This window comes from Cyanistes caeruleus, chromosome 13, assembly GCF_971803275.1.
Source record: "Cyanistes caeruleus chromosome 13, bCyaCae1.hap1.1, whole genome shotgun sequence".
Taxonomy (NCBI): Eukaryota; Metazoa; Chordata; class Aves; order Passeriformes; family Paridae; genus Cyanistes; species Cyanistes caeruleus.
Genome location: NC_141713.1, coordinates 1,340,001 through 1,352,825, shown reverse-complemented (window position 1 = coordinate 1,352,825; position 12,825 = coordinate 1,340,001). Strand labels below are relative to the sequence as shown.

Here is a 12,825-nt window from a genome sequence, read left to right as displayed (position 1 = left end):
TCTTTAACATCAAAATAACCTCAGAATGTTTTAATTGAATTGTTTATTCTTTAAATTCCCTGTATATTCACTTGCTTCTACCTGTTGCTAATTTTGGCTGTATTTAGAATGGGTTCATTTGAGGTCTTAAATAAAATCCCATGTTTGAGTAGGAAGTAGGGCCCGGTGTGTGGAGGCTTTTTCCTTCTTTTTCCTTTTTCCTTTCCTCCTTTCTTTTTTTCTTTCTCTTTCTCATTCCCTTTTTTCTCCCTTTTTTCTGTCTTTCTTTTTTCTCTCCCCCTTTTCTCCCCCTTTTCTCCCCCTTTTCTCCCCCTTTTCTCCCCCTTTTCTCCCCCTTTTCTCCCCATCTTTCCTCATACTAAGGTGAATCTGGACATCCCTTGAAGTGAACTGTAACCAACATTTTTAGCAGAAGATGAGGCAGAAGCTGAGCAGTCTCAGGACTGAATCTTGGCAGATTCCCCATTTTGGAGCCCAGAATTTTTACATTTTCACATCAGAAATTCCTTGCCCAAGCCCTTTGAACCCAGGTGCCCGTGCTGAGTTTGAGGTGTGCTAGATCAGCGTGTGAAGCCAGCTCTGAGTGACAGGGGTGACGATCTTGGATGTGTCCCAGGGGAGGGAGGGCTCTTCATTTGTTTCACTGCACCTCTGAGCAGGGGTGAGAGCCCTCACTCAGGATTTTGGGATAGATACAGACAAATCCTTACACTCTCTCAATCATTCTAGCCAAAAAAAGGGCAGAGACTGTACTCCAGGAAGAGTTGGGTGTTGTGTTCTCGGTGAATAGATGCAGGACTTGATAAATAAAGGATTTCCCTGAATTAAAAGCTGTGCCCCAGCAGTTCAGTCATCCACACGAGACATTTGGGGTTTATTTTAGGCTTGTTAGTGGCTGCTCATCAACTCCACCTGCAAGCTGAATTTTATTGGTAAAACTCCTTTCATTTGCATTCCCTCCTCTGCTTTTACACCTTCCCAACCTTTTTCTCCCCCGGATTTCTCCTGAACCAGATGTGCAGGAGCCGGTTTGGGTCTGGGTGCTTTGTTAATTGGTTTGTCAGCTGCTCCCCCGAGACCTCTCCCCACCAGCACCAGCTTGATTGAAGTGCTTTGAGTGATGTTAAATGATGAAAACAAGGACAGTGCCTTAGAAAAACGCCTCCAAAAAGGTGAAAAAGGTGCTCCAAGAGCCACACAAGGTCACTGTCATTAAAGTAACACCCTGTTGACGTGGGGATTGGGAGTGGAGACACTTCTTGTTGCTGTTAAAAAGGGGAGAGCTGGTGTTTGCTGTGGGATTTAAAATCCTCTGCGCTCTAAAGTCAGGCTCCAGCCCCACACCTCGCTGTTGGCACCACGTTAATTTAAAAGAAAAGTCTGGTGGGATGGAGGCAGCCAGGGCTGTGCTGGTGTGTGAGGATATCAAATTGTCAGTAAATCTTCTCATTTCCTTTCATGCTCTTGTGAGCCCTTCAAATGTCTGGAATTTCTTTGCTGCAAAGCTGTGTGTGATGAGAAGGGGGAGTGTTGTTTGGGAGGGTGAGGAAACTGCCCCAAAAAGAGTTAGTAGGAGAGAGGGGATGGGATGGGATGGGATGGGATGGGATGGGATGGGATGGGATGGGATGGGATGGGATGGGATGGGATGGGAGTCCTGCCTAAGCTTTGAGAAATGGGGAGTGTTCCTCCTGTTCCCTTTGAGGCAGGAGGGGTCTGAGGGTGCTCAGTCATCCCCTCAGAAATAAAAAAAAATAATAAATTAAAAATTCAATTGAAATATAATAGATTTAGATACGCAGCTATATTATCATCATTATTACTATCATTGTTATTATTATCATTTTTATCATATCTTTTGTTACTTCATTTTTTTGGAGTTTGCCTTTCTCCCTTCAGGATTTTTCTGAAGGGAATGGAATTTAATCCATAACCTGGAAAAACTGTTTCAAAGTGTTCCACCACAAATAGTTTGTGTGTTTCCATGAGGTTTTCCCGTGTTTTATTTAAGTGCTCTTGGCTTGACAAAGCGAGTTCAATTTAAACCCGTGCCATTGCTGTCACTACACTGAACACTGTGTCAGCATTTTCATTTCTAAAAGCTGTTTTTCAAGGGTTTATAACTCGGTCACAAAACACATCCAGGCTGGGCTGGGGCTGAGGGAGCTCTGGAACCCATTCCCTCTCTCCAAGAGCCGTGTCCTGCATGGGAGGAGAAATTAAATTGCCCAATATTCCCCGTTTCTCTCTCCAGTGTGACTCTGATCCCACCTTCCCCTGGCTCTTATCCACAAGTGAACTCCAGAACATCCAAGGGAGGATCAAATCCGTGTCATAGCCACATCCAAATCCATCTGGTTGAGGTTTAATTGTGGCATCAGGGTTGGGTTGGAGGGGTTTGGAGCAGCCTGGGGTACTGGAAGGTTCCCTGCCCACAGGAAATGACCTTTAAGGTCCTTCCCGAGGACATCCCGGGATTCTGTGATATTTATCATTTTATCTCCAGGTAGAGTTGGTGTTATATTTAAGTTCAGGAAGTGAAAGCAATTTGCTGATGCCCAAAGCCAAGTCAATTTTGGAAGTAGAAGCTCACAAGTTGGCTTTTTGCTTCTCCTTCTGTATCACAGCCCGGTCTCTGCTTTCCACTGTCCTCTGTGTTCTCCTCTGAAAATCAGATTTTCTTCCAGAGCTTATCCCTCTTGTCTCCCCCAGAGAAAATAAGTTCGTGAATCAGTTTTAATGTTAGATTAATATTAGTTCTTAAAGCTCCCAGGCTGAGAAGTTGAAGTGTTTGGTGAGCAGATTTCTCTGTAGCTGTGTGTCTGCAAGAGCTTTCAAGGGTTCTTAGCGATCTCTGAGAAGACACCAGGTGTTTTCCAGTGGCTGTGCGCATTCCCAGACACGGGAAAATCGGGAATTATCCAACAAACAATGATGTTGTTGCTTATCAAACAAGGTGGAGCTCAGACTCTTCATCCCACTGGGGCTGGGGGCACAGAGAGGAGAAGGAAGATGCTCCAGGAGGATGCTCTGAGGAAAGCATCTGACTTCAGGCTTGAGGATGTTTAACTGTGTGAAACTGCTCTGGAGACCCTGCTGGAGGAGGGGAGGTTTCAAATCTCCTCTGAGGAGTCTAAAATGTGGGATCAGGGACGTCAGCTTGGCAGTGGGAACGGTTTGAGGTCGGGGTTGGGAGCTGATCTCAGGCAGGTTCTGCAGGATTTGGGATTTTCTCATCTGTGGCTGCTCTTTGATCAGGTCACGCCTTTAGCTAAACCAGGGGTGCTCTGGGGACGGCGTTTGGTGGTGGGAATAGCTGGACTTGATGTTCCTCAAGGTCATCTCCAACATGAAGGGTTCTGTGAGGTGGTGGAGGAAGAATCTGAAACCCAGATCTTGGTGGTACAGCCAAATTCTTGTAGCGGTCTGGAAGAAACAGCCTCAGGTTGCAGCAGTGGAGGAGAAGCAGCACTTTCCCTTTAGGATTAAGGGAAGGAAGGATATAAAAAGTGATTCTTGCTGTGATTTTGCAGCGAGCCTCACCGCATTGCTGCCGGGTTTTAGGGACCACAAGGAGCTGCCACTTGCTCAACCCCCTCATCAACCCCAGTCCTTCCCATTGAGAGGAATATTTACAGGGTCTGGGCCGTTCTGTGCTTCACAAACTCCTTCTCAGAGAAGAAAAGCTGGCCTATATTTTTATTTCTCTTTCCCTGGAGCTATTTTGGGTGATTTCTCCAAGCAGTGCCCGCTCCCTCCGATTCCTCTCCCACTGGACAATGTCCAGCCTGGTGCTGGCGGGGTTGGGAGTGGAGGGAGCAGTGCCTGAGGGTTGGGTCATGAATTAATAATTGCTGTGTGCTGGGGGAGGCCCCTCACACGAGCTGAAGTTGCCTGGCAGAGCGCTATCAATCACTCAGTGACCAGAACTTCCAGTAATTAGTGTATTTTATGGGCCTGTGCTTCAGTGACTCGGAAGCACATATGCTCCACTCCCAGCTAAACTTAGCCAGAGTAATATTCCAGGATGATTTATCCGCCTGCTGCACTGGGATGTAACCCTATATTAGGTGAAGATTGTGAACTAAGCTGCAATAAAGTGGAAGTTTAGGTACAGTTTGCGCGGGTTGAGACCTCGATGGATCGTTGTCGCTCTGCAATTGCTCCTAGGCCGCTGCGGGCAGGGAAATAAATAATCCAGTTCTCCACCCAGGCTGAGGGGACGATTAAGGGATGATGTGGGCTGTGGGTGTTTGGAATGTGGGTTTTAATATGTAAGGTTATTTAATAGAATGTGTTATTTGTGTTTTTATGGGTGAGTGAGGGTGGGGAGGCCCTGGCACAGAAGCTGTGGCTGCCCCTGGATCCCTGGCATGGCCCAGGCCAGGTTGGACGGGGTTTGGAGAAGCGGGAGATGTCCCTGCCCGTGGTAGGACGGATTAGAGGATCTCTAAAAGGTCCCTTCCCACCATTCCCAGATTCCATCACTCCGCATATTCTTTCCTATTCTTTCTCCGTCGCTGTTTCTACTTAAAGAGTCAAAAAATGCTGCAGTTTCTGTGTCTTTCCCCATGATTTAGTGGCCGGTAGTGGCAGATGAAGCCTCACTCCAGCAGAGCAGGAGAAGAGCAGAGTCAGAGCTGCCCTTCCACCAGCACAGCCAAATTTAACCCACTGCTCCCTTCTGGTACTGAGTTTAAACCCAGCAAACAACCAAGCAGGAAGCCTCTCTGCTCCACCAAGGAATCAAATTAACCCTCCTGGAGCATTTGTGGGGATTTTGTTCCTGCTAATTTCCCTGGAAAGCCCTGGCCCACCTTTGTCCCTTGGGAAAAGGCGTCACCTTTGAAGATGCAGCAGTAAAAGCCTGGTAATATCCAGGATTTGTGGCCAGGCAGAAAGGTGCAATTTAACCCTGATTGTCTGCAGCCTTGAGCTGGCAGTGCATTTGCTACAGCTCATATTTAAAAGAAGTCAAAGTGAAACTAATTATCTTTAATTAAGGCGAATTAAGCTTTGATTTTTTTATTTTTAATATAATTTTTTTTTTTTTTTACGCCGAGACGGAGCTGGAACTCATCTGCTCAAGCCAAGGAATGTCCCAAAGGTTATTAGGGCATTTTTCTGGTGGTGGTAATAACCTTCCCCCCTCCCAGCCCTGGCCACCAACAACAAATCTGTCACTTCATCCGTCTCCGTTGCCGCTCCTGCCCCTCCGCAGGGGTCGCAGATTCCACAAGTTATCAGCTAATGGCCTTATACATTAAAAATTGAAGCTTTCCTCACTCCCAGGCCTTGCAAGGCTTTGTTCTTAAGCCCCAGACACTTTGGAGTGCAGCTGCAAACTATAGGCAGAAGATTAAATTAATTTGTAACTCTTATTTTTTTTTTTTTCCTTCTATTTTTTATTTATTTTATTTTTTTTTGTCAGGGCCCTGCATTACTAAATCCTGCACATTTAATTGAAACCCTACTTCAAGATGCTTTGTGTTGTCAGTTTAACCTCAGAAGCACTTTAACTCTGCTAAATTGCTGTTATATCCTTTTGGATTTATTTTTTATTTATTTTTTATTTTTTTTCCCAAAAAAAACCCACACAGTAAGATGACAGCAAAATTGATATTAAGGAGGAGAAGAAAAATCTTGGTGTAATTTTTTTTTTGAGATATTTAATATTTATTAAAGGTCCATACCCTGCAGAGTTTCAGGTGATTTGAAGCCCATCTATCCAGGAATGTCGAAATTGGCCTTGGAATGAAATTTCACCTGGGGAATTTTGTGTTATCCAGTAGTTAAGTCTGCTTTTAGAAAGTTTGAGCGAGGCTGCTTCCTGCAGAAAACGAGGGTTTAACTGCGGCGCACAATCTAAATGCAAAATCCTCGGATGGAAATTTAATTGTGTAAAATGTGCACGAGGTAATTAAGAACAAATTTTAGAACATTTCAGCCTATAAAGTCCTCCTTCAGCTCCATCACTGGCGATATTGCCAGCGCTTATTTTCAATTTGCAGTTATGCCGAGAAACATGGAATGTGCCTAAATGAAGAGTAAAAGCATCCCGTGCTCTCCTGTGTAACTGTAAATTAAAAAACAACTTGCACAATAATCTAAGTGGGAAATTTTATTGCCTGAGTGTCCTAAAAATGTTTTGAACTTCCTTCCCTCAGCCGCTTTCCAAACGGGATCCAGACAGAGCTGCTGCTGTGATTTTATTCACAATATGCAGCAAAAAAAAAGAAAAGGAAGGAGTGAGGTGGAGAAAGTGATTTGGAAGGGGAGGGTGTGGTTTCTGGATTTCCCTTTTCACTTCTAAAATGGCAAATCACACGATTTCAACAAGTGATTTGAATTTTGGGTTCATTTATCTGCCCCTTAAGTGTGTTTGAGAACAGGGCTGAGTTGCTTTCCTGCTAATTCTGGTGCTCAGTCCTGAGCTTCTTCCTGAATCGCCGCTTCAAAATTCAAAATTTTGATTTTTTTTCTTTTTTTTAATCAAAATTTTTTTGGTAATTTGGTAAAAGTCAGTATGTGCACACACACTGTACCTCTGTTATGTCATACATAAATATATATATATATATATATATAAAAAAAACTACACAAATATGTATTATATATAATTTATATATATATAACTACATGTATATATACATACATTTATATTATAGATAGTACATACCATATGTAATATATATTATATAATAGGTAATATATATAGTATATAATATTTAGTATGTAATATATAATATTTAGTGTGTAATATATAATATATAATATATAATATATAATATGTTATATATACTATATAATATATACTGTATTATATATATACTATATAATATATTATATATACTATATAATTTATAATATATGTTATATATATGACACGTAGTATATATTATATATTATATTACATTAATTACAACTGTAACACAATTACATTGATCACAATTAATCATATTATTTGTAATATAAATATAAAATATATGTTATATATAATTATATATAATACATTATATTATCTATTCATTTATATTAACAATCTATATTACAAATATCTAAATATGGCAATAAATGTAATAAGTAATAAATAATCTGGGATTACTTCTCAGTTTGCCAAGTGCTGGTTTGAAATCTGATGGTTCATCTCATCCATCCCTGCCCAGGCTTGGGGAATTCTCAGTACAGAACCTCACTGAGCTGCTTTATTTGCTCTCCTGAGCTACTTCTGGGTTTGAAAAAGGAATCGCTTTATAAAACACACACACCCACCCCACAAACTCCTGCAGGTAGCTGCTCTGAGGTGGGAAAGTGTTTTCCTGGATAATTTTTGGTGTCTGATTCCCTTCTCCTTTCTGTTTCCACACCACTCTGCCATTGCAAGCCACTTTGGGCTTTGGGAAATGAAGGTTTTCCAGTTCTTGTGTTGGAAAAGAGCTCAAGATTATCAAATCCAGCCCCTGGGAAAGGATCCTTGGGGAAATGGGAAGCAGCTCCCTGGATTTCAGGCATTCCCTCCTCAATATCCAGACATAAACCACTGATCACTTCCCAAACCCAACTAATTTAAATCGAAATATTATATTTTTGTTAAAATACCTTGAAAGAGTTGTGCGTTCTGGAGTTTCATCCTTTATATGCAGAGTACTTTTGGACAAAGTGTTAATTTGGTAGTTTGTGGTTTTTCCACCTGCACTGGGCTTGTTCCTCGTGTTCCTGTGACTTCCTTGAGACAAACGATAATTTGAAAATCCCTTCAGTGAAACTCTCATCTGTTTGTTGTTTGGGCTTCTTAATTTTATTTTTTTTTTTCTCTTTTAATAATCTTACTTTAACTGTGACACTTTTTATAAATCTAAATCTACACCCAGAGGTCACTGGTTGGCTGAACTTAAACCGTTTTACTTAGTAAATTTAATTAAGAAAATACAGTGCAACTCATAAGCAAATGAGTTTTTTCCTAGTTTTAAACCAAACCACCCTCTCGAGTGCTGATTGCCTCGCTCGACCCCTGGTGATACAGAAACAGGCAAAATTAAAAAGGACATTAAAGCTTCATTAAATCTGAAACACATTTAGTACAGTGACATATCTGCAGGCTATTTCGGGGAAGATTACAGACTCTTTGCTAAGTTTCTTAATTTATAATACCTTGACAATCTTGCAGGGAGGAAATCTGAGCAGATGGATCCAGTGGTGGTGCAGGGGATGCAGAAGTGGCACAGGAGCTGGCCCTGCTTTGCTGAGAAATGTTTCTTTTTTGGCAAAGAACTTGTTGCATTTTGGGGTCCTTCAGCACTCATTTATTCACCCTGTGTTTGTGTCTGCCTCTTTCTGCAGTTATTTTTATTTTATTTTATTTTACTTTATTTTACTTTATTTTATTTTATTTTATTTTTATATTTTATTTTAATTTTATTTTGTTTTGTTTTATTTTTTATTTTATTTTATATTTTTATTTTTATATTTTATTTCTATTTTTATTTTGTTTTGTTTTCTTTTTTATTTTTATTTTTATTTTATTTTTATTTTTATTTTTATATTTTTATTTATATTTTTATTTTTATATTTTGGTTTATTTTATTATTATTTTATTATTATTTTATTATTATTTTATTAATTTATTCCCCACTTATTTTATTATTATTATTATTCTGCTGCCTGGGAGCCCCTGCTGAGGCCTGGAGTGGTCAGTGGGAATGGAAATGCTTTGTTTGGAGTCACCATCCAGGCAGTGATTGTTTTTCTTAAATAAGATTATTTTAAGATTATTATCTTAAATAAGATTATTTTCTTAAATAATGCTCTGGGCACGGCACCGTTGTCATCTGCTTGTTTGAAAATCTGGGGTTTTTCACTGTTCCTCGGTATAAAAAAGCAGAATTGGGTTTGTTTGTGTTTGTGGGAAGCTGTTGGGTATTTGTGGGTTCATTTCTAGGCTGTCCCAGCAGCTCAGCTCCTGGGGATCTCAGATTCCTGCTCAGGACAGGAGGGTGCTGCTCCCAAAAGAGCAGGAGCTGGTAAAGGATGAGTTTTTGTAGCCCCTGGGCCACAGCAGGAAATGAAGTTTGTTGAAGTCAGCAGCATTTTCAGAGCCTGTCATGAGAGAGACCTGAGTGGCTTTCCTGAGATGGGAATGATCAGAGAATTCCAAAATGCTTTGGGGTGGAAGAGACCTTCAGGATGATCCGGGCAGGGAGATCTTCCTCTGTCCCAGGCTGCTCCAAGCCCTGTCCAGCCTGGCCTTGGACATTCCAGGGGCATCCACAGCTGCTCTGGGCGGCTGTGCCAGGGCCTGCCCACCTTCACAGGGAGAAATTCCTTCCCAAATCCCATCTAAATCTCCACTTCTCCACTCTGAATCCATTCCCTGTGTCCTGTCATTGTCCCAAATCCCTCTCCAGCTCTCCTGGAGCCCCTTCAGGCCCTGCAAGGGGCTCTGAGCTCTCCCTGGATCCTTCCCTTCTCCAGGGGAACATTCCCAGCTCTCCCTGGATCCTTCCCTTCTCCAGGGGAACATTCCCAGCTCTCCCTGGATTCTTCCCTTCTCCAGGGGAACATTCCCAGCTCTCCCAGCCCAGCTCCACCCTTGGAGCAGCTCTGGGGCCTCCTCTGGACAAGAGTTTTGAGGTCAATATTGTGAAAGCTTCATTTAGGAGTGACCCCCAAAGAAATTGTTTCATCTCTCACACAAATGCTCTGGGTTTGTGATGTCTCCCCCAAGGATTTGGCAGAAATTTGCTGGTTTTGCTGAGGCCAAACTCTCCTGGGGTTGGAATTGCAGGAAGGAATTCCATCCCTGGCTCCTTCCCGAGCTGCTGAGGCTCGGGGATGTCTGCTGCTCCTTCCCTGCCCTCACTGCAGCTCTGTCTGTGCCTCCTTCTTGTCCTCAGGAGAGTTTTGTGCTGCCAAGAGGCTGAAATTTCACCTCTGGGAGCTGCAATCTGGCCAGGTCGGGTGTCCCCAGCTCCAGGAGCTCAGGTGTCAGCGCTGGGAGCGGGGTTTGTCCCTTGCCGTGGGTGACACGGTGCCTCAGAACTCCAGCACTGCTGCTCAGGATGGTGGGAATGGAATTTTATCCAGCTGGGAAATCCATGATTTCACTGCACCCATAACCTCCGTGCTAGGCCTTCCTCTGGAGGTGATAGCAGGATTCTCAAAGGTGATGTGGGGTGTAGGGAGGCTCTTCTGGCACACCCAGAAAGACAAAAGAGCTGCTCTGTGTCAGCTCAGGGTGATAAGTTTGGATATTCAGGAAAAATTTCTTCATGGGAAGTGTTTTCCGTGTGCTGGTGGAGTCACATTCCTGCAGGGATTTAACAGCTCTGTGCATGTGGCACTTGGGGACGTGGTCAGTGGTGGCCTTGGAAGGGCTGGGGGTGGCTGGATTCGATACTCTGAGAGGGCTTTTCCAGAAGATTCCGTGCTTTTAACCCTGAAAACTTCAGTCCCTCACTGAAGAGCAGACACAATAACTCCCAGCAGCTGCATTTTGCTGGAATTGTTTCCAAGGTTTCCCACCGGCTGGGAGAACCTGCCTAGTCCAAAGAATTTCTCTTGAAATGTTTATTACTTAAGGTCAGTAGAATATTTTTAGACAATATCCATAAAAATGTTGATCTTGGGACTACTCCATAATGCCTGAATTGGCTTATAAACCAGCAGGGGCAGCAGATGTGGTGGATATCCTGGAAAATGAGATTTCTCTGTGGGTGCTGTGGGCTCTCCCCACATCCCACTGGGGTCTGACAGCAGCAGGGACACCCAGCCCCATTTTATCCTGATTTAACCCAGATTTTACCCTGAACCACTCCAGGGAGGACCTGGGGAGCTGAGCTGCTCATCTCAGATAATTATCAGCAAAGGGCTGAACTGGTTTCATTTCCACTCCTGGGGAACCTGGGCTTCAAAAGGTGGCACTGAGGGAGAGAAAAGGGCTGGAGAAACCCAGAAATCCCAGGAAAAATGATGGTTGTGAGGGCCCCATTCTAAACACAGATCTTTGTTTTTGCAGAATCCCTTTTTTTGTCATTTCCCAAATTTCTGACAATGAGAGAGTTGAGAACTTTTCTCTCTGGAAAGAAATGTACCCAACTCTGGGCTTCAAATGGCCCTGAGGGAGACAAAAGGGCTGGAGAATCCCAGAAATCCTGAGGGGTAATGGTTGTGAGGGCCCCATTCTAAATACAGCTCTTTGTGTTTGCAGAATCCTCCTTTTTTTGTCATTTCCCCAATTTCTGACATTGTGAGAGTTGAGAATTTTTCTCTCTGGAACTCAAAGGGGGGAACTGAACTGAGGGAGACAAAAGGGCTGGAGAATCCCAGAAATCCTGAGGGGTAATGGTTGTGAGGGCCCCATTCTAAATACAGTTCATTGTGTTTGAAGAATCCTCCTTTTTTTGTCATTTCCTCAATTTCTGACATTGAGAGATTTGAGAACTTTTCTCTCTGGAAAGAAATGTACCCAAATCTGGGCATCAAATGGCACTGAGGGAGAGAAAAGGGCTGCAGAAACCCAGAAATCCTGGGGAAAATGATGGTTTTGAGGGCCCCATTCTAAATACAGCTCTTTGTTTTTGCAAAATCCCTTTTTTTTTTCCATTTTCCCAATTTCTACCATTGTGAGAGTTGAGAACTTTTCTTTCTGGAACTCAGATGTTGGAACTGAGGGAGAGAAAAGGGCTGGAGAAACCCAGAAATCCCAGGAAAAATGATGGTTTTGAGGGCCCCATTCTAAATACAGCTCTTTGTTTTTGCAAATTCCCTTTTTTTTTTGCCTTTCCCCCAATTTCTGACATCGTGAGAGTTGAGTACTTTTCTCTCTTGAAGGAAATGTGCCCTCCATGCAAATCTCTATAACTAGACAAATATTATTTCCTTTCCCAGCTTGCTCTTGGGAGGTTTCCATATCCTCAGGTAAGATTGTTCATTACTGCTGTTTGCCACTGTGACATTCATTCCTATGTATGAAGGTGCAGAGAGCAATTGTGAACATTTGAGCCACATACAAATAAATCTGTCCTGTTAAATTGAAAAGTGGGAGCTGGAAGGAGTCATTTAGAAGTCTCTATTGATTTTTTTTTTATATTTTTTTTTTTTGCCCCCCTTTTTTTTTTTCCTCTCCAAACTCTAGGTTTTTTTCCCCTGGAGACAATGAAAATTATGATGATGTTAATCTTGTTAATTTTGTTGGGAGATTAAAAAATAATCCAGTCTTTACAACATTTTTTTTAATATTTTTTTTGGAAGCTGGAAGATGTATCTGCTCCTTTTCTTATAATTTAATTTTTAATTCCAATTTTGAATGATGATCTAAAATCTCCTCAAAAATAGAATGTGAATGGAATACTTCAGGGAGCTTCAGATTCTTCCTTTTAAGAAGACCTAATATTAGTATTTTATGTAAATACTGGTATTTTCTAAGTTTCCACCTGAAGCTGCAGGTAAAACTCTTTCCATCTCTAGTGGCAGTGGTTGGGTGGATGCTGAGCTCCACATCACCACGGAATATTTTACTTTTTACGCCTAAAAACCCCACAAAAACCAAACAAAACAAATCCAGAGCCGCCTTTGACGATCACTTGAAATTCTCATCTCGAGATGGATGTTAGAATTCACAGGAACAAACTGCTCAGCAGTTCCTCCAATTATTCTTTCCAGGGAGAGAGAGAGAGAGAGGAGGGAAAAAAATAAAAAAGTGAAGTGTCCAGGGACTAAAATGAATTATTTGAATGTGGGTTTTTTTTATGTTTTCATATGTTTTATGAAGACTGCTCTCTGCATCTTGGTCTCTACAGCTCGCAGTGCCTGGAGGCATGTCTGATT

At 42.3% G+C, this 12,825-nt stretch overlaps 1 protein-coding gene across 6 annotated transcripts in view; it reads left to right on the top strand.

Moving 5' to 3' along the window:
- The window catches only part of MAP2K5 (mitogen-activated protein kinase kinase 5), a 126,793-nt gene that overhangs the window by 64,991 nt on the left and 48,977 nt on the right, over positions 1-12,825 (top strand). For 5 of the 6 annotated variants that reach the window (XM_086849624.1, XM_086849628.1, XM_086849622.1 and 2 more), the window contains one exon: positions 11,887-11,916. The exons of the other annotated variant lie outside the window; for it this stretch is intronic. In XM_086849624.1, coding sequence (XP_086705750.1) covers positions 11,887-11,916 — 30 coding nt within the window. The remainder of the gene's footprint in view (positions 1-11,886; positions 11,917-12,825) is intronic. 6 annotated transcript variants of the gene reach the window in all.